The sequence below is a fragment of the Eptatretus burgeri genome, chromosome 11 (genome assembly GCF_056783735.1).
Source record: "Eptatretus burgeri isolate ZD-2024b chromosome 11, Ebu_testis_v1, whole genome shotgun sequence".
Classification (NCBI taxonomy): Eukaryota; Metazoa; Chordata; class Myxini; order Myxiniformes; family Myxinidae; genus Eptatretus; species Eptatretus burgeri.
Window position 1 is genome coordinate 3,669,268 of NC_140971.1, and position 21,948 is coordinate 3,691,215.

General features: G+C 42.3%; 1 protein-coding gene across 7 annotated transcripts in view; it reads left to right on the plus strand.

The window, feature by feature from the left end:
• The window catches only part of ZBTB17 (zinc finger and BTB domain containing 17), a 62,395-nt gene extending 42,548 nt beyond the window's left edge, over window positions 1-19,847 (plus strand). For all 7 annotated transcript variants that reach the window (XM_085847761.1, XM_085847760.1, XM_085847757.1 and 4 more), the window contains 3 exons: window positions 11,440-11,808; window positions 18,633-18,719; window positions 19,420-19,847. In XM_085847761.1, the coding sequence (XP_085703887.1) occupies window positions 11,440-11,808; window positions 18,633-18,719; window positions 19,420-19,568 (605 nt within the window). In that variant the 3' untranslated portion in view covers window positions 19,569-19,847. The remainder of the gene's footprint in view (window positions 1-11,439; window positions 11,809-18,632; window positions 18,720-19,419) is intronic.
• The last annotated feature ends 2,101 nt before the right edge of the window (window positions 19,848-21,948 follow it).

A 21,948-nucleotide genomic window follows, 5' to 3' on the forward strand; every position in this document is an offset into this window, starting at 1 on the left:
GATGAGGAATGTAGAATGAATAGATGACGTAACATTTACTCTCGCTACTGGTGAACAAAGCAAAACTAATTTAACTATATCGATTGCTCATTCAAACAGTGCAGGCCATTACAGCGTGCGATACTTTTAAATGTTTGTCGATTAAAAAATTTCATTCACATCAACTACTCAACTGTACCTCAGGCTGGAGGGGAATTGAGTGTCTTGTTAGTGTTGAACAGTTTCCATGATGAACCACTTTTTTGATTGTGTGAGCAATCCCATCACTTTGCTCTTGTTATGGTGTTATCATCTCTAATGCTTCCTGACATCTCAATGCAGTTTTATAATGCTGTGAACACTGGAGTCTCGATATAAACCCACAAATCCCATCACCCTACAGCCTCTGTCCTGGTCTCATCGACCTTACCTTTCGAGGTAGCTCGGAGATTACGCTTTTTTGTGTGCCATTCACCGGGTCTCTTCTTTCCTGTTATGGAAGCATAATCACCTGTGTACTTGTCCTCTGTTTAAAAGAGTGATGTAAATGCGTTGTTAGATATTTTCTAAGCACACATAAAAGGGTATTTGTTATTAATTGATCTGGGCAGTGTTAAAGGTTTCCTCCAATCATAAACCAGCATCGTTGGTTCAATATTGCTGTCCTGACACTTCACTAGTTGAACTGAAGTTCACCAGACATTTCACCATCCAACTTGGCATCGAAGAGATGACCCGCAACCACGCTGCCGGTAATGATGACATCCTCTGTGAGCATGTCAAGCACCAGTAGTTCTCCAGTAGTTACGAGACATGCTCAACACCTGCTTGACTATCAGCAAGATCTCAAAGCTGTGGGGACATGCAAAAATAGTGGCTATTCCGAAGCCTGGAAACAATTCCACCAACACCAAGAGCTTCTGGCCTATCTTCCTGCTCTGTCACACATACAAACTATTCAAGAGACTCATTCTAAATTGACTAGGCCCCTTTGTGGACCAGCCTCTCATCCCCGAGAAAGCAGGCGGCTTCAGACCTGGAAGGTCCTGCACAAGCCAGCTCCTGAATCTCACCCAATTCATTGAGGATGGTTGTCAGAAACTTGGTTCTCAAGTCCGGTTCGGGGATTGGCACACGTGGACGGCTGGGTGGCAAGCTCTCCTCCCAGTTCTTCTGAAGCTACGTTTCCCAGACCATTTATGTTGTTTTGCTGTTTCGTTTTTGCTTCAGTTTTGTTATCCGTGTTTTTCATCAACTTTTCTGTCCCAAATCGTGTCCTGTTGTGTTGAATCGTTTGGTTCGTATCTCGATCTCGGTCGGGCCTACCTGTGATAGTTAGGTGTTTGTGCCCTCCGCCTTCTGCCTCGTTCTCGCTTCCTTGTTCTAGTTGTTGCTTCTGGACTGTCAGCTTAGTCCTTTTTAGGTCATTTCCAATGACCTAATAATATTGGTGAGAGAAAGGGTAACATGGGTCCGTCCGTCCGTCCGTTCACAATGAAGTTGAAGCGGAAGATCTGGTCATTAGTGATCCTGATAAAGGTCGATGAGACGTACACGATGGTATGACTTTCAAGGTCATCGAAGGTCAAGGTCAAGGTCACGAGGCCTTTGAAGTTGCGAAAATGACGATTTTCAAATTCTATCTCCTCCGCCATTTCTCAAGAGATCTTGAATTTGATTGCAGCATATGAATCTATGGGACAAAATCTAAATTTTGATCGGGCCGGATTTTCGATATTCGCTTTCGTTTTCATGTCACGTGGCTTCAAAGTTGGCAAAAAATGCGAAAATGACGATTTCCATGCGAAAATAACGATTTTCAAAATCTATCTCCTCCTACATTTCTCAAGCAATCTTGAATTTGATTGTGGCATATGAATCTATGGGACAATATCGAAATTTGGTCAGGCCGGATTTTCGAATTTCACTTTCGTTTTTGCGTCACGTGACTTCAAACTTTGCAAAAACTGCCCTACCTTCAGGAGGCTATATATTCTCTACTGGGCATGGTAAAAGTTAGTGAATGGTGTCATTGCATAGCAGCTGACCTTGTATATTATATTTATACATTTTCCGCCGAAGGTGCAAAAGTTTCAAAACCCGAAATGTAAACGTCGGCATTTATTTTCAAAATATAATTTCGTGCACGCGCGCCAAAATGCCGAGTCATCTTTCACCAAACTGCGCAGTGGAGAGAAATAATACAAGTTCTCAATGTTCAGCTATGACCGAAGACTACTGCGCAGTTCTACTGCGCAGTAGTCTTCGGTCATAGCTGAACATTGAGAACTTGTATTATTTCTCGCAGAGATGACCGTCACTCCCGCACGGGGGTAATTTTTACCTCCGCCACTGAAGGTGAAGGAGGTTATGTTTTCATAACCTTTCTGTCTGTTACTTGGCCAAAATTTTTTTTTTTGACAAGTACAGTATGTTGATCGCCTCCGTTTGTTTGTGTGTTTGTCTGTCTGTCTGTCTCTCTGTCCGCTGGCCTCCAGCCCAAACCACCCAATCAACCGTTCTAAAATTTTCAGAGATTAATGTCACTGATGCTGCGACGGTCACGCATTGAAGTTTCATAAAATTTGATTAACCACAAAGGTCTACATCGGCCAATTTGAGCCAAATTGTCTAAAATCCTCAAATTTCATCCGATTGACTTGAAATTTTAACATTATCTGCATATCAGGTTATTGAATTCAACTACCTATTACTTTTGAGGTTATCATAGGTCAAAAGGTCAACATAGGGTATAAGGTCAACCCAAAATAGGCCAAATTTTTTAATTGTTTCTAAAATTGTCAATATTCATCCGATTGACTTGAAATTTGAAGAGCATTTGCATATCAGGTAACCAAATTCAACCACCTATTAGTTTTGAGGTAAATATAGGCTAAAATGTCAACATAGACCAAAAGGTCAACATAGGCCAAATTTCTAAAATCCTCAATTTTCATCCGATTGATTTGAAAGTTGAAGGGCATTTTCATGTCAGGTCACTGAATTCAAACACCTTTTAATTTTGAGGTGAACTAAACATAGGCCAAAAGGTCAATTTGGGCCAAATTTTCTAAACCCTCAATTTTCATCCGATTGAATTGGAATTTGAAAAGGATTTTCATATCAGGTCACTGAATTCAACCACCTATTATTTTTGTGGTTACCAGAGGTGAAAAGGTCAACATAGACCAGATTTCTAAAATTATCAATTTTAATCCAATTAACTTGAAATTTGAAGATCATTTGCATATCAGGTCACTGAATTCAACCACATTAATTTTGAGGTAAACATAGGCCAAAAGGTCAAAATAGGCCAAAAGGTCAATTTGAGCCAAATTTTCTAAATCCTCAATTTTCATCCGATTGAATTGAAATTTGAAAAGGATTTTCATATCAGGTCACTGAATTCAACCACCTATTATTTTTGTGGTTACCAGAGGTGAAAAGGTAAACATAGACCAGATTTCTAAAATTATCAATTTTAATCCAATTAACTTGAAATTTGAAGAGCATTTGCATATCAGGTCACTGAATTCAACCACCTATTCATTTTGAGGTAAACGTAGGCCAAAAGGTCAAAATAGGCAAAAAGGCCAATTTGGGCCAAATTTTCTAAAATCCTCAATTTTCATCCGATTGACTTGAAATTTCAACAGGATTTTCATTTGAGCTCACTGAATACAACCACCAATTATTTTGAAGTCAGCACACGTAAAAAGGTCAATATAGGCCAAATGGTCAGCAACTTAGGAGCACATTCTAAAATCCTCAATTTTTATATGATTGACTTGAAATTTGAACAGCATTTGCATATCAGGTCAATGAATTCAACCCCAAATTAATTTTAAGGTCAAAAGGTCAACACAGGCTTAATCTATCTATAATTCCAGCAGTGTGTGTGTGTGTGTGTGTGTGTGTGTGTGTGTGTGTGTGTGTGTGTGTGTGTGTGTGTGTGTGTGACCGCTGTTTCTCGACAACCGCTGGTCCGATCGAATTGAAACTTGCCAGGTATATTGCTGGGGACCTGAGGATGTGCCTTTTCAAGGTTTGATATTAATCGGACAAGTGCTTCCCAAGTTATGGCCATTTATTTACCAAACCAATGACAAGACACGTTGTTGCGTGGGCGTGGCCAATGGGGAAGGGAAGCTCAGCCGCGTTCCCCATTACGGGTTACAACGTACGGACTTCCGGAGAGTGATGACTTCGTGTATTCTAATAATTTCTCGATTTCTTATGCGCATTTATAGATAAACACAATGCCGCAAGTTATGATCGTTTTCATATGAGACGGTGCATAAATTTTGGTAACATCAGAGTGCTGGTATGCTCCGAACCAGGAAGTATTTTTTTTCTCTCTTCTCTTCTCTTTTTGTTTTTCCTTGTGATGACATTGCGAAAAGGCAAAATACGTTGGCGCTAATTGAATAATTGGCCATTAAAACTTACATTGCGAATAATCGTAACTATGATGTGCGAACTTCCGCGCCACGCACGTACGGGCACGTGAGAGCGAAGAAACGGCTTGTGTGGTTGTTGTTTGTTGCTCGCGGTTTGAATATTTATTTATAAATTTATTTATTTATTTATTTTTACGGGCACGAACTAGCTTCTAAAATTCATAGATAAGGGCCCAAACTATATACACATTATACAGTCATGCGCCACTTAATGACGGGGTTACGTTCTGAGAAATGCATCGTTAACCGACGTCGTCCTTGTGCGAACATCATATATATATTTTTTTTTCGTTTTCGTTTTCGAACATCGTACTTAAACAAACCTAGACACCTAGGCTATATGGTGTAGCCTATTGCTCCTCGGATGCAAACCTGTACAGCATGTTACTGTACTGAATACTGTCGGCAATTGTAACACACATCCAAGAGAGACAGAAGATATGTTAGTTTTACCTTTGTGTGCTGTTCATGACGGCCATGGGTGTTGTTAGCAGCAGCTTACAATCTCCTCTCGCATCGATTATAGAAAGGTGAATAAATAGCGTTTGGATTTTATAAATACGTAATCATTGCATCGATGTTATAATTTACAAATGAAGAAACGAGCACCTGTCAATTGTGATATATATTTTCAGAACAGTGCGATTGTTTTAACAATAAACATGAAAAGCTTCACCAAAAATCAATTTGCGTTTTAATTTCGACTAACAACAACGATTTATTCACGGAATTCTTCAATTCAAAGGTAATTTACTTGCTCGAAGGTAAACGTGCAAACATTGGTTCAGTTTGAAAGCCGATTTCCTTGAATCCCGATTTAGCACGACCCTGCTTTTTTCGCGATGACATTTTATGGACCTCAACGATCATATTCTAACAGGGCCACACTGCTTTGGCAGTTCCGCTCGACTGCACCCAAACCAAAGTTGGTAGTCGGTAGATGGAACCCTACCGCAGTCGGTAGAGTGACCCGGTTCGAGCAAGACATGCTGAGGGCGTGGTTCCCCGGTAGACGACACCGCATAGTTAATTAGGTAAATTGATTCTCGACAAAAAGACTCTACGCTACGCAGTTTGAGATATTGGCATCCACGGTCAGTTAAGCGACCCGCCGCCTCACGGAACTATCCGGAGCGACGGCCTACAATTCCGGGGAGTCTGGTGGGAGAAGACGTAACCTCCCCCACCTCGTGGTCGTTCTCGCCACCGGTCCCCGGCCCGCAAATTAAGAGACCACTGCAAAATTATGTTTTTCTGGTTTTACTATTTATAGGTATGTGTTTGAGTAAAATGAACATTTTTGTTTTATTCTATAAACTACTGACAACATTTCTCCCAAATTCCGAATAAAAAATGTTGTCATTTAGAGCATTTATTTGCAGAAAATGACAACTGATCAAAATAACAACAAAGATTCAGTGTTTTCAGACCTCAAATAATACAAACAAAACAAGTTTTAAATACAAATAATACAAACAAGTTCATATTCATTTTTAAACAACACAATACTAATGTTTTAACTGAGGAAGAGTTCAGAAATCAATATTTTGTGGAATAACCCTGATTTTCAATCACAGCTTTCATGCGTCTTGGCATGCTCTCCACCAGTCTTTCACACAGCTGTTGGGTGACTTTATGCCACTCCTGGCGCAAAAATTCAAGCAGCTCGGCTTTGTTCGATGGCTTGTGACCATCCATCTTCCTCTTGATCACATTCCAGAGGTTTTCAATGGGGTTCAGGTCTGGAGATTGGGCTGACCATGACAGGGTCTTGATCTGATGGTCCTCCATCCACACCTTGATTGACCTGGCTCTGTGGCATGGAGCATTGTCCTGCTGGAAAAGCAATCCTCAGAGTTGGGGAACATTGTCAGAGCAGAAGGAAGCAAGTGTTCTTCCAGGACAACCTTGTACGTGGCTTGATTCATGAGTCCTTCACAAAGACAAATCTGCCCGATTCCAGCCTTGCCGAAGCACCCCCAGATCATCACCGATCCTTCACCAAATTTCACAGTTGGTGCGAGACACTTTGGCTTGTAGGCCTCTCCAGGTCTCCATCTAACTATTAGACGACCAGGTGTTTGGCAAAGCTGAAAATTGGACTCATCAGAGAAGACGACCTTACTCCAGTCCTCCAGGGTCCAATCCTTATGGTCTTTTGCAAACCTCAGCCTGGCTCTTCTTTGCTTCTCATTGATGAAGGGCTTTTTTCTAGCTTTGCACAACTTCAGCCCTGCCCCAAGGAGCCTGCTTCGAACCGTCCTCGCCGTGCATTTCACTCCAGCTGCTGTTTTCCATTCTTTTTGTCGGTCACTTGATGTCATCCTACGGTTGCTGAGTGACATTCGAATGAGTTTGTGGTCATCCCAGTCAGTGGAAAGTCGTTTTCGCCCTCTGCCAGTCTGTAGCTTTGTTGTTCCCATTTCTACTGCTTGAGCTTGTTCTTATGAACCGCTGTCTTTGAAATTTTAAGGATGGAAGCAACGTGACGCTCACTGTATCCCTCTGCCAGTAAAGCCAGAATTGAACCCTTCTTTTCCTCACTCAAAACTTTTCTTTTCAACTCTTTTGGCATGGTCAATAGTTATTTTTTTTATTCCAATTACTTTTGAGGTACCACTAGCACTGTTTTTGCCATCCAGCTGGTCCTATTGCAAGAGGATAGTGATGACTGCAGCAGTGGTTTTTATACTTTTCCTTGTTAAATAAGATTCGGTTCAGGTGATCACCTAATCAGTACCTCACTAAGTAGAATGAGGTGTGCCTGTGTTGGAATTCAACAGACACTGGAATGGAATGGCTGCCATACATGTGGAGATGCTGATTAAAAATTTTTTTGGAGTGGTCTCTTATTTTTTTCCAGAGCTGTATATATATATACATATATATATATATATATATATATATATATATATATATATATATATATATATATATATATATATATATATATATACATATATATATATATATATACATATATATATATATATATATATATATATATATATATATATATATATATATATATATATATGTATATATATATATATATATATATATATATATATATATATATATATTTATATATATATAGTGGGGAGAACAAGTATTTGATACCCTGCCGATTTTGCAGGTTTTCCCACTTACAAAGCACGTAGAGGTCTGTAATTTTTATCATAGGTGCACTTCAACTGTGAAAGACGGAATCTAAAAAAGAAATCTTGAAAATCACATTGTATGATTTTTAAATAATTAATTTGCATTTTATTGCATGAAATAAGTATTTGATACATCAGACAAACAGAATTTAATATTTGCTACAGAAACCTTTGTTTGCAATTTCAGAGATCAGTCCTTTCCTGTACTTCTTAACCAGGTTTGCACAGACTGCAGCAGGGATTTTGGCCCACTCCTGCATACAGATCTTCTCCAGATCCTTCAGGTTTCAGGGCTGTCGCTGGGCAACACAGACTTTCACCTCCCTTCAAAGATTTTCTCTTGGATTCAGGTCTGGAGACTGGCGAGGCCACTTCAGGACCTTGAGATGCTTCCACCGGAGCCACTCCTTAGTTGCCCTGGCTGTGTGTTTCGGGTCGTTGTCATGCTGGAAGACCCCAGCCACGCCCCATCGAAAATGCTCTTGTTGAGGGAAGGAGGTTGTTGGCTAAGATCTCGTGATACATGGCCCCATCCATCCCCCCCTCAATACGGTGCAGTCGTCCTGTCCCCTTTGCAGAAAAGCATCCCCAAAGAATGATGTTTCACCCCCATGCTTCACGGTTGGGATGGTGTTCTTGGGGTTGTACTCATCCTTCTTCTTCCTCCAAACACGGCGAGTGGAGTTTAAACCAAAAAGCTCTATTTTGGTCTCATCAGACCACATGACATTCTCCCATTCCTCCTCTGGATCATCCAGATGGTCATTGGCAAACTTCAGATGGGCCTGGACATGCGCTGGCTTGAGCAGAGGGACTTTGCATGTGCTGCATGATTTTAATCCATGACGGCGTAGTGTGTTACTGATGGTTAATTTTGATACTGTGGTCCCAGCTCTCTTCAGGTCATTGACCAGGTCCTGCCGTGTAGTTCTGGGCTGATCCCTCACCTTTCTCATGATCATTGAGGCTCCACGAGGTGAGATCTTGCATGGAGCCCCAGACCGAGGGAGATTGACTGTTATCTTGAACTTCTTCCATTTTCTAATAATTGCGCCAACAGTTGTTGCCTTCTCACCAAGCTGCTTGCCTATTGTCCTGTCGCCCATCCCAGCCTTGTGCAAGTCTACAATTTTGTCCCTGATGTCCTTTGACAGCTCTCTGGTCTTGCCCATTGTGGAGAGGTTGGAGTCTGATTGATTGAATGTGGACAGCTGTCTTTTTTGCAGATAACGAGTTCAAACAGGTGCAGTTAATACAGGTAATGAGTGGAGAATGGGAGGGCTTCTTAAAGACAAAACGAACAGGTCTCTGAGAGCCGGAATTCTTACTGGTTGGTAGGTGATCAAATACTTATTTCATGCAATAAAATGCAAATTAATTATTTTAAAATCATGCAATGTGATTTTCAGCATTTTTGTTTTGGATTCCGTCTTTCACAGTTGACGTGTACCTATGATAAAAATTACAGACTTCTACGTGCTTTGGAAGTGGGAAAACCTGCAAAATCGGCAGTGTATCAAATACTTGTTCTCCCCACTGTATATATATATATATATATATATATATATATATATATATATATATATATATATATATATATATATATATATATATATATATATATATATATATATATATATATATATATATATATACATATATACATCACCGTATCTCAAAAAGTTGTGGACAAATTATGACAAAATAAGTGGGTGAGTTGGATAGGTGGCAAGAATAAGCGGATTAGATTTTGGTTCGGATACAGCCCATCAGTGGGATACAAAATGTGAACTGTTCCACCTGGCAGAGGTATGAGCTCTACTGAGTGCTGTTCTACTTTGTGCTGTTTTGTCAAGTTGTCCCTTGGTGAGTGATTTTTTGGGGTTTGTTTGTTTGTCTGTGTGCAGGATATCTCAAAAAGTTGTGACGGATTCGGACGAAACTTGGTGGACACGTTGGGTGTGTGGCAAGGATGAATTTATTCGATTTTGGTGAAGATCGGATTCCGGAAATGGATACGAGAGTTTTTTTTAAATTCTAAAGTGATTCTTCACCATTGATAGATGGTGCCAAAAACGATATATCGCAGGATATTTAAAAAAAAATGTATTGGGCCCGATATGTTCTCTTGGATCAGGCATTATGTGGCGGAGGTATGTGCTCTACCGAGTGCCCTTCTAGTTTCCTTGTGTTTCCTTGAGAAAGGGCTGATAACTGGTGCTCCCTTTGTTGACCTGACTGCGGCACACAAAACAGACAATCATTGGATTCCTGTACAGACATTATTCCAGATAACAAAATATGCAAGACTGACAGATCTGATTCAAAACATGCTAGCCAGTAGACATTTCTTTGTGGACCTCAGGGGTAATCACAACAGATTGCAAAGACAGAATAATGATCTACCTCAAGGCAGTGTTGTTGCTCCCTTACTGTTTAATGTCTAAACAAATGATTAACCCATACATCCAAACACTAGGAGTTTCCTGTATGCTGATGATCTCTGCATTGCATCCAAGGATCAATCCTTTGAAAAAGTTGTGCAGTCCCTCATTGATGCACGAGCTGTATTAAGCAACTATTACAGTAAAATTACACCATCAACCACTTGTTGGCTAATCCAAGGAAGATGCAAATCGGTGCCTTTCATCTTAAGAACGGGGATTCCACCCAAAAGCTGAATGTCTGCTGGGATGGGAGAAGATCGATTCGCAACCCCCCAGGCCAATATACCTTGGAGTCACCCTGGACCGCACCCTCAGCTCCAAAGATCATGTCTTTAAAGACAAAAGTGAAGGTAGGAGCCAGAAATATCTTGAGGAAGTTGACCAAATTGAAATGGAGAACAGACAAAGTGACCATTCGAAGTACTACACTCACCCGTGCTATTCAGCGGTGAAATGTGCTTGTCCTGTTTGGGGCCGTTCCTGACATGCGAAGAAGATTGATCCACCCATCAATATGACCTGCAAAGCTATTTCTGGTTGCTTTTAACCAACATATATGGGTGACCTCTATTTGCAATGTGGTATTGCTTCACCATCAATCAGAAGAGGCGGGCAGTCTCTTCACAAATAGAAAGAACCAAGCAGGAATGTGATTCTCATCACACACTCTTTCAACACAAGCCAACACCCAAGAGGTTGAAGTCCAGGAATAGTTTCCTTCATGCTGGTCAGTCCCTGGATGGTAACCCCCACAGCTTGCAGGATAGATGCTTGGTCAACACACCTGCAATCAAGACCTCACAAGCTGTCACTCGACCGTGAGGAGTCCCTGCCAAAAGGAGCCAGTGAGACATGGCCAACCTGGTTGTGTTTCAATAGCCTCAGAGCTATGGTCGGATGCTGTAGAGCCCTCTGCAGAAGTTAGGATATTATCAAAATGGCCCAACCGATTGTGACTGTGGAGAGGGTCTTCAAACAATGGAGCATCTCCTAGATTTCCCTCTCTTATCAGAGCCTTGCACACCAGAACACCTGAAGGCTCTCAACTCCTGTGCCGGAGCCAGTGTTTTGCAGTGGTTGGGAAAAGTGTCGCGACACGAAAAAGAAGACTGGTTGAAGAAGTTCGCTCGGCCAAGTCAACCAATGTAGTGGAAACTGAATAAAAAGGCATGTCTATTGATTTGTTGGACATTCCCATTAAGGTTTACAAATTATGTACTTGTGACATTTGATTTTTGTTTGGTGAAATATACATGCTATTGCATGGTCAGTATTGTGATTTAATTGCTGTGTACCGGTACTGCCAGTTGTAGCTGTTGTTCATTTTGATATAAACCATTCTCATTTGTGTCGTTTTCACTTTGTTCTAATGATTACTTGGTTGTTGCGCAGGTGAGAAACCGTACTTATGCGACACCTGCGGCCGTGGGTTTAACCGCGTGGATAACCTACGCTCGCACGTCAGAACCGTCCACCAGGGCGGGACCGGCATGCGAGATAACAATGGAGAAGATGTCCAGGCAGACGGAGAAGAAGGGACGGGAGAGGCTGCGGCTTGGCGGGACGGACGGGTGGAAGACCGTGGCGATGTCGAGAGGGTGAGCAGAATAGAGGCCTCTGGAAAAACAAAAGCCCAGGAAGATTTTGAACTCCAGACAGATGCCGTGACCACCGATGGAGAGGGTAACGTGGTTGCCATTGCAACAGAGGCAGTGGCTGCTTTGGCTGCTGAAGGTGTCTCTATGGTGGCGCAGTTTACAGGTGGGTAACATGCAGGTCGTGCTAACTGAGCTCTATCACGTTGGGTAGCAAGGGATAAAAGGGCTGTGTTAGTTGCATTTAAAGGCAGACGGTCTCCGGTCATTCCTAAACATGATCTCTCGAACCTCCTGAGATCAAAGCAAATAAATTGTTTCCCTTGCTTGAAGAGTAAACCTAATGATTGGTCGGTCAGCAATATGCCTAACTTTTCAAAGGAAGGTTTTTGCATCAGAGAAATGCATGATGAATTAAATAAAATGTCTTAAACAATACGTATTTGTATTTATCAAATTCTCTTGCACATGTAGTGAATGTCACTACCAAGAAATGAACCACAAGAACATGTACGCTGTTCACACACACACACACACACACACACACACACACACACACACACACACACACACACACACACACACACACACACACACACACACACACACACACACACACACACACACACACACACACACACACACATACACACACACACCCGATGGCTGTTAATCTTAGCCTAATGGTTACAATCTTCTCGCTCTCATTTTGCACGTCACACAGGTCTCCTGTATGATCCCGTCCCTCCGTACAGGTCTCCTGTATGATCCCGTCCCTCTGTACAGGTCTCTTGTATGATCCCGTCCCTCTGTACAGGTCTCCTGTATGATCCCGTCCCTCTGTACAGGTCTCCTGTATGATCCCGTCCCTCTGTACAGGTCTCCTGTATGATCCCGTCCCTCCGTCCAGGTCTCCTGTATGATCCCGTCCCTCCGTACAGGTCTCCTGTATGTTCCTGCCTCTTCGTACAGGTCTCCTGTATGATCCCGTCCCTCCGTGCAGGTCTCCTGTATGATCCCGTCCCTCCGTGCAGGTCTCCTGTATGATCCCGTCCCTCCGTACAGGTCTCCTGTATGATCCCGTCCCTCCGTACAGGTCTCCTGTATGATCCCGTCCCTCCGTACAGGTCTCCTGTATGATCCCGTCCCTCCGTACAGGTCTCCTGTATGATCCCGTCCCTCCGTACAGGTCTCCTGTATGTTCCTGCCCCTCCATACAGGTCTCCTGTCCCTCCTCCCGTCTGATTATTATAAAAGTGTGCCCACTCACGATGCTTGTATCTTCATTTCGTTTGTTTCCTTTTGTATTTTGCATGAATTTGCTTCTGTTGCTTCCACTTTTCTGAATGAAAGTTTTAATACTAAACATGAATTTCCAACACCTTTCCGAAATTCAAATAACAACCCGATCCCATGCTCCTTGCTCTAAGTCTAGTCCATGTGTTTTTGTTTATGCCTCCACGATGAAGTTGCCCGAGGCATTATATTTTCAGGTTGTCAGTCTGGCTGTCTGTCCGTGATAGGGTTTCGTTATCACGATAGTAAAGACCCAGTCACACCTTGACGTTTTAGCCAACGTATGCTGATTTTTGAATATTTTTTCTAAAACGCTGGCACATGTTGAAAACGTTATTGGTAAGTTTTGATAACATTGAGAGCACGCTGAAAAACACTGCCATACGTCGTTGTCCGCTGGCTTTAAACGTTGTACTTTTCAGTTGTCCTCAAATTTTTGCATGCTTGAAATTTCACGACGTGTGCCGGCGTATGACTCACACGTTCCGCTACGCTGGCCACAAGTTGTATGCACGGTCTGCGATCATTGGCAGACGTCAAGACATGCTACTTGTAAGTTAATCATAAGTTGAGACACGCCGAGGTAATGTTTAGCGTACCCGAAACTTATTTCTAACCTATGATTAACGTGTTGTTGGCACGTTACGCGATCGTTGCCACACGTCGACAGACGCTACTTTTAAGTTACTCATAGGCTGAAAGACGTCAGTATAATGGATCGTCCTTGCGTCAGCGTCCACGGCCACGGCCAGGACACTTATTTGCAGCGTTCTTCAAACTTTTCTTCGGCATGACGAGGATGTTCACACTTCGATGTCTAGCTTGGCTATGATTCCAATTGTCCATCGGCAGCGTCTATTTAAAATAGTCGAGTTTGAGCGTTTTAACACGTTCAGAAGAAACGCTTCAAATTTCCAAACCCCAGCGTCAAAAAACAAAGGCGAGTGACAGCAATTTAAATCGTTCATTGTAAACAATGAAAATAGTTGAGTGGTACCGTTTAAAAGTCGTTGAGTGTAAAAAAAATCCAATTGTTGAGCGCAAGCGTCTACTTTCAATAGTGGGGTTTGAGCGACTTAGCACGTTCAATAGAAACGATTAAAATTTCCGAGCGCCAGCGTCAAAAAACAAAGGCGAGTGACAGCAATTTAAATTGTTCATTGTAAACAATGAAAATAGCTGAGTGGTACCGTTTAAAAGTCGTTGAGTGTAAAAAAAATCCAATTGTTGAGCGCAAGCGTCTACTTTCAATAGTGGAGATGCAGCCATTTAAATCGTTGAGTGGCAGCCTATGAATAGCAAACCCCACGTCACCGGCAAAGATAAACTGCCGCACGATATGGATAAGTTAGGCTATCGTTGGGCATAGTTTGTGAACGCCGGCTACACGATAATTATTCGTTGGTATACCGTATCTATAAGTTATCAAAGCGCTCTATGCACATTATTAGTTCATTGTGCATTTGTCCAACCCGTTATGAATAGACCTAAATCGTAAAAACAAGCCATAGCTCATTGTTGAAAAAGCCCCATAAAAAATTAGCCGCGAAGAACTTCGAACAATGGTGCAAAGATGTCTCCTACCCGTGGACACACGGACGCAAGGAGGATCCATCATAACCCACACCCTCCCCTCACACTCACCTACTACTGCCAACATGAACAAACTACTACTAATACTAATACTGATACTGATACTGTTACTGCTGACATGGACATCGACTCAAAAAGGACTCAAACACTGTTGGGTTCTCTTTTATGAACACCATTTTTATATACCAATTCCCAAAATCTTTTATACGTCTTTTATTTTATATATATACGGAACACGTCTTTATATGGCAGTTGTAAGTTAGAAACACGTTCATTTATTTTTTTTGTCGACCGGAAGACGTCATTGGAATACGTCTACATACGTCGATGTGTGTTGGGACTACGTAAAGAATTGGTTCAAAGCACGTCAATCATAAGTTAGAAATAAGTTTCGCGTAAAAAAGACATTACCGCGACGTGTTTCGACTTATAAGTAGCTTATAAGTAGCCTTTGTGGACGTGTGTAAGCGTGCGCATATCGTGTGTACAACTTATCCCCATCGCATGCGGAACGTGTGTCATACGCCAAGTACGTCGTAAAATTTTGAACATGTTTAAAATTTCTTGACGTATGATAGCGTACTTTAGCTTTCTACTCACGTATACCAAACTTACTCATACCGTATTTGACGTGCCCCAATGTTTTAGACACATTTTTCTTAGGTCGGCATACGCTGGCAAGATCGCCAAGGTGTGACTGCGATGTTGACACTTCCATTTCTACGGCAGTTATGATTCGAATCGTTGTGCGTCAGCCTTTTAATAGGCTACGCCACGACATCGTCGGCGATGCGTGCAACGCGCTATGCCTGAGTTAGACTATCGTTGGGCATAGGTTGTGTCGGCTGACAACAGGTTCAGCATTCGTTGGTATAAGTTATCTATAACACAACGAAACGTTCTGTGTCCGTTAGTAATGCGTTATACATAAGACCAAGTCGCTATGAATACGTCCGAATCTTTAAAAAAAAAACATCAAAAGTTCAACGTTAGCCAGCGTTTTACATAAATTTTAATACGTTGCCATCGCTGGCTAAAACATCAAGGTGTGACTGGGCCTTAAGAACGGCTGAGGGATCCAAGTTAAACTTGGTACAAGTATGTATAATGATTTAGAGATGAACCGATTAGATTTTGGGATCAAAAGGTCAAAGGTCAGAGGTCACGTGAGGTAAAAATTATGTTACCGTGCTAACTTGTGAACCAGTGATGGGATTTTGACCAAGCATGGTACAAGTATGCAGTTCAATGCAAAGATGAACTGATTAGATGGTGGCATCAAGAGATCAAAGGTCAGAATCCACGAGAGGGTTTTTATTTCTGCAATAACTTGACAACGGCTGAAGGGATTGAAGTCTAACTTGGTATAATTATGTGTAATGATGTATGACATTAAACTGATTCGATTATGGGGTCAAGAGGTCAAAGGTTATGTCAGGTAGAGATGGAAGCAGACCGCTCTGATCGGATTATCCCAGCGATGCTGATGAGAATACATGTTGAAGAGTTGTCTGTACTATGCGAGTCGAGGGTACGTTGTGATTTCGGTGGTGTACGGGCTATGGAGTCGGGCTCAAGGGGACGGTGTGGGCACAGCTGCTCTTGAGTTGGATCAAATGTTTGTCAGTACGTTTTGAGTGTGGAATGATAAGCAGAACAGGATTTGATTCATGTTACTCTGGGGGAGTTGTGGAAGGTTTGGTCGAATGGATGGATCATGGAATGTGGTTCGTTGACTATTTTATTGTTGTTCTGTTGTTGCGAAGCTGTGGTGATGATGTGATTGTGAATTTTTTCTTTCTTTCTCCAAGACGTGTTTGAGCGTCGGTGGCACTTTTTGAGAAGACGTTGCACGAAGTTGCGAGTGAGGTGTTTCTGCGTTTGGGAGGAAGTGAGTGATTGAATAAGTGGTGGCGTGAGTGTTCTGCTGTCTGGCTAGTATCGATGGTGTTTGAGGGGGAAGTATTTTAGTTTCTGGATGAAGGAGATGTATCTCAGGGAGTTGGTATATACAGCCTGGGATGATCGTGAGTGCTTTGTTTTGCATTTGAAGTTTTAACACATTTGTTTTGGGTGTGGTGGAAGTGCTGCTTGGGATGGAATAGTAGTAGGTAGTGGTTCAGCTAAGCTTAATAAACCGTGGTGAGTCATTGTTTTTGTTGAGCAAAATTTGTTGTAGTGGTTTTAGTGATTTTTGTATTTTTTGATAAACTTGTGCTATTTGTCGTGTGTGTTTACTGAAAGTCACGTGAGGGTTGAATGTGATTCCGAGCATTTTGTGGTTTTTATTTCGGGGAAGTTAGTTTGTTGTACATTGGGATCGTATTCACGCTTTATCGGGGTTATAAGAGTGATCGTTGATTTCGTCGGCGAGACGTCGATTCTGCGAAGTGTGAGCCAGGGTTGTAATTATCCCGCACGTGTGAAGCAACCGGTTCGTTTCTGGCTGTCTGTGCGTGTGTGTACAAACGTCAGTTTATCGTCGAGGAATTACTGATTTCAATTGAATGTTATATTTTGAACGTGAACCGGGAAACGAACCTGTCATTTAACAGTAGTTTGGCTCCGAATTTGTTCTGATCCACACACATGTGCAGGGAGGAGTGAGATATTTTTGCTCTGTCTGCCTGTCTGGTAGTCAAACAAAATTGAAAAACATTTAAGGACGTCACAAAGGACACAAACAACTGGCATGAAGAACGAATGCAACGTGTGAGATCGGGTGGCGTAAAAGATGCTGCATAAAAGATGCTGCGTAAAAGAAGCGGTAAACTTCCGGAATGTTTTTTTTTCTTCGAAGTGTTTGAAATCTTTAATGTATTTCAACTAATTGAATTATATACTTGAACACTAGCCTCTGACACAAATCGCCTTTTCGTCACTTTCAAAACCCTTCGGTTTAGCAATTCCATGGACAAAATATTACGGCATTTGACGGGATCGCAACCCATGAAATTTGCCATTCGTACACCCGGCCCATATTCTTGTTGTGTTCTATTTTTCCTCGAGTAATCTTATTACCTCCGCCACTGAAGGTGGAAGGAAGTCGTTTTCACCCCTGTCTGTTTGTCTGTCTGCTTGTCTGTGTACATGATATCTCGAAGTTCTGGATGGATTCGGATGAAACTTGGTAGACACCTTGGGTGTGTGACACCGATGAACTGATTCGATCTCGGTGAGGATCCGAATCCAGACCCGGAAATGATAATTTTTAAATCTTTTAAAGTGATTCTTCACCATTGAGAGATAGGGCCAAAACGATATATAGCATGATATCTCAAAAAGTTGTGGACGAATTATGACAAAACCTGATGGATGAGTCGGGTAGGTGACAAGAACAAGCCGATTAGATTTTGATTCGGGTTCACATTTAGATCTGCCCTATCGGTGGGATAAAAAAATGTAAACTGTTCAGCCTGGCGGAGGTATGTACTCGAGTACCGTTCTAGTTTTATGTATTTCTTTTTTTTGTCATCTCTTCATGGTTGGGGGCATGGTCATCACTATGCAGTTCTGTTCTGAACTCAAATTCCTTGATTGACATTAAAAAGAATAAGAGCAGAGACAATCCCCATTATCGGTTGGCATCCATTCCTCCTTCGGAAATGTCCCGCTGAGTATGGTGAGAAAAGTGGTGCCATTGTTGTGATGTCACTGGTACTGAGAGTATCCTGGGAAGTTTCAACACTCCCCCCAAGCTCAGTGGCTGTGTTTGTGTCGTCTAACAGTCTTGTGTTGTGTCACGTATGTTTGTTCGTCCATGTGTGTGTTTGGCAGCTCCACTACACGCTTTGGATCATGTAAATAAAAAAACAATCCTCAGAGTTTGCATTTGATAGATAAGGCCTGCTACCAGGTAAATTGATGACTTCTGGGATCGGTCATCCTGTTACATTGCAGTGGGTGTTTACACGTCATGGCTAGACTTCAGTGCTGACATACATTGAGGTAAACCATGGGTGGTTTGCCAAGTGGAAATTGTATTTGTCTGTTTGAGAATTACTAGTGTGTGTGTGTGTGTGTATGTGTGTGTGTGTGTGTGTGTGTGTGTGTGTGTGTGTGTGTGTGTGTGTGTGTGTGTGTGTGTTTTCACATGACCAGTGCTTCCGATGGAGGGCAGTGTAGCTGAGGAGATGGAAATGCTCAAAACCGAGATTTCGAGAGCAGCAGAACAGATGCACGAAACAGGTAATGTTTACAGGTGGGATATCATCATAAAGCTGATACAATAATGATGAACATCCCTTCATGCACTGGTTCAACTCTGACATCCTGAGCTGAACTCAGAGACGTAATACAGTACTTGTACTTAGATTAAAAAAAAATTCTCATATTAAATGGAAAGACTGTTCTTTGTGCTTGCTTTCCCAACCCTGAACCAAACTGGCAGATATTAATAATAGAATAAAAAAACCAGGACGTGTTTCTATATGTATACTGAACACAAAGTGTAGGCTCATGGAAGAGTGAGGTGACAGAAGATAAAAGGTAATGAACTGACAGTGGTGCAGTGCCACTGCAGTTGGACACAACAATTAAGGGGCTGAATGAAAAAGAGAGAGAATGAACGAACACTGTAACCCCCAAGTTGGGGGGGGGTTGATGGGGGTAGACATATCGTGAAGAGGGGTGATTTGAGATGGTGGTGCCCTATCTGCTTGAAGTCCTGGAGGAAACGGTATGATTGAACCATTTCAGGAATAACTGTGAGAAAAGAGGAACAAATGAAATGTGTGGAGGTGGGGGAGGGGTGGGTGGTACAGAATGAGTTGAAAACTGCTGGTTGTACTCAGGATGTGCAACATACACCTTCCTTAACCTTCAGTCACAACATGAAAATGTACCCTCCGTTGTTGTTATCATGATGGCCTATTTTTATTCCATACAGACCCCACGGCTTGCATCGTGTACGTGTGTGACTCGTGTGGACAAAAGTTCAGCGATGCCGCCGGGCTGGCCGGTCACGTCGGTGCTCATAATGTACAGGCCCTGGTCATGGTCCATGAAGAAACGGACGAGTGGCAAGGTGTAGTGTGATGCCCCTCTCTCCGGACCTGGTGCCTTCGTGACATGTTAATTCCCTTTTCTATTGTCGTTTGTCGATTAGCGAGTGTACCGTGTACACCATGTCATGCTATGTACAACATATTTAAATTATATTTTCACAAAGGAGAAATAAAACCATGAGTATTTGTTTATTAACCTGATTGCGAATGTTCAGAGATTTTGCAATTGACCCAAGGTGCAGGTGAAATGAAAAAATGAAAAGAAGATTATAATGGTTTAATAAAACCAAACCGTACAGGTAATGTATTATCAAGTATGCCCTGTGGTTCATTATGACTTGGTAATTGTAAAGGCCATTCCAGGGGCATAAGGAAAGCAGGGCTATTTGGCGTCGAATTGCAACAACTGCATGCTTTGTACTACATAAGGCTTCCGGTACACCACAATGATGGGACTCGGTGTTGATGCAACGCGGGTTTGCATTGCCAACACAAAAGCATTCTAGTTCCAGTAAAAGCTAGCAAGCCCCATTGGTGGCACAGAGTTGTCGATAAACAGGAGAAAAGGGTTCACTATCCTGCCAGAAACAAACAAAAGGTGCAAAGGCGCTGACGTTTTGGCTGTGAACCCTTCGTCTCAGCAAGAGGGAGATGTAATAACGGTTATGATCATCCCATGCCGTGAACGACGAATTTGAACTAATACATATTCCCAGCACAGGACGGTAAAACCGTTAACTCCAACCAATAACTTTTGAGTGCTCGCCCAACCGTTGTAATACTCGTTCCTTCAGACCACAACTTCATTCTAAGGAACAAATGACCCCAGGTCGCCAACAATGTCGGACCCACTCCGGTAAGACACCTCTGCAGCTGTCCCGACACTTAGTCAGGTTGTGTCTGGCGTCGTCAGCTACTTGGAACTCCATCAACCTCACACACCATTTTGACTATCTCCCCAAATATCATTTATTGTATCTCATGCTCTCTCTGCAACAGGCTTTACATTGGCAAAACTGGTCACAAAGTCATCTACCAATTTCACAAATTACAAGTCGTACTAAAATCCTGGGGCAATTAACTCATATGTAAGGATGGGCTGTTCGCTCTTGACTTGTGATCCACATTTAATCACACTATCATTTGAGAAGAGTTTGTTTGTTTGTGTGTTTGAATCATCTGCACTTCTCAACCACTGGACAGAATGAGTTGAAAACTGGTGGTTGTACTCAGAATGTGCAAGCAAAGGTTTGAGATGATAAAATAATTAATAATCCCAGGGGTTCAGGGTATATGGGGAACATCGAAATTCCCTCGATGTTAATGTGTATTGTATAGTGCCACCTGGTAGGGACGGGGTATCACGAGTCAAACTCAAATACACTGTCTGTAAGCATGGGTTGTTCACTTTTTATTTTCTTTATGCGGGATCTAAGGCTCGTGGTGGAGCTGCCACATGTACTTGGACATTTAGACGAATACAAGGAGACACAACACAGGACTATTAGATGAGACAAACACGGTGACTGAGATTGGGGGAAGTGCCACCACTTCCTGGGGCACTCTGGGTACCGGCAATGCCACAACAATGGCGCTGCCGCACTCGACAGGCCATTTCCTGAACAGGAATTTCTTCCTCCCCATGGCTGCCAACATATGGGGATTGTCTGTGTTCTTATCCTTTTAAATGCTGAATGTCAAGCAAGGAAGCAGCAAATACTATTTTTAAAGTTTTTGTTATGACTCAATCGGTGTTTGAGAATTGGGGTCAACCCCTCACCCTGAACCCCCGGGGACTTTGTTTTTTGACCACCTAAAACTTTCCCAGGCATACCCTCCCCCATAGTTTTCAACTCATTCCGTCAAGTGCTTCAGCAGTGCAGAGAAATCTCTCTCTCTCTCTCTCTCTCTCTCTCTCTCTCTCTCTCTCTCTCTCTCTCTCTCTCTCTCTCTCTCTCTCTCTCTCTCTCTCTCTCTCTCTCTCTCTCTCTCTCTCTCTCTCTCTCTCTCTCTCTCTCTCTCTCTCTCTCTCTCTCTCTCTCTCTCTCTCTCTCTCTCTCTCTCTCTCTCTCTCTCTCTCTCTCTCTCTCTCTCTCTCTCTCTCTCTCTCTCTCTCTCTCTCTCTCTCTCTCTCTCTCTCTCTCTCTCTCTCTCTCTCTCTCTCTCTCTCTCTCTCTCTCTCTCTCTCTCTCTCTCTCTCTCTCTCTCTCTCTCTCTCTCTCTCTCTCTCTCTCTCTCTCTCTCTCTCTCTCTCTCTCTCTCTCTCTCTCTCTCTCTCTCTCTCTCTCTCTCTCTCTCTCTCTCTCTCTCTCTCTCTCTCTTTTTTCTCTCTCTTTTTTTCTCTCTCTTTTTTTCTCTCTCTTTTTTTCTCTCTTTTTTTCTCTCTCTTTTTTTCTCTCTCTTTTTCTCTC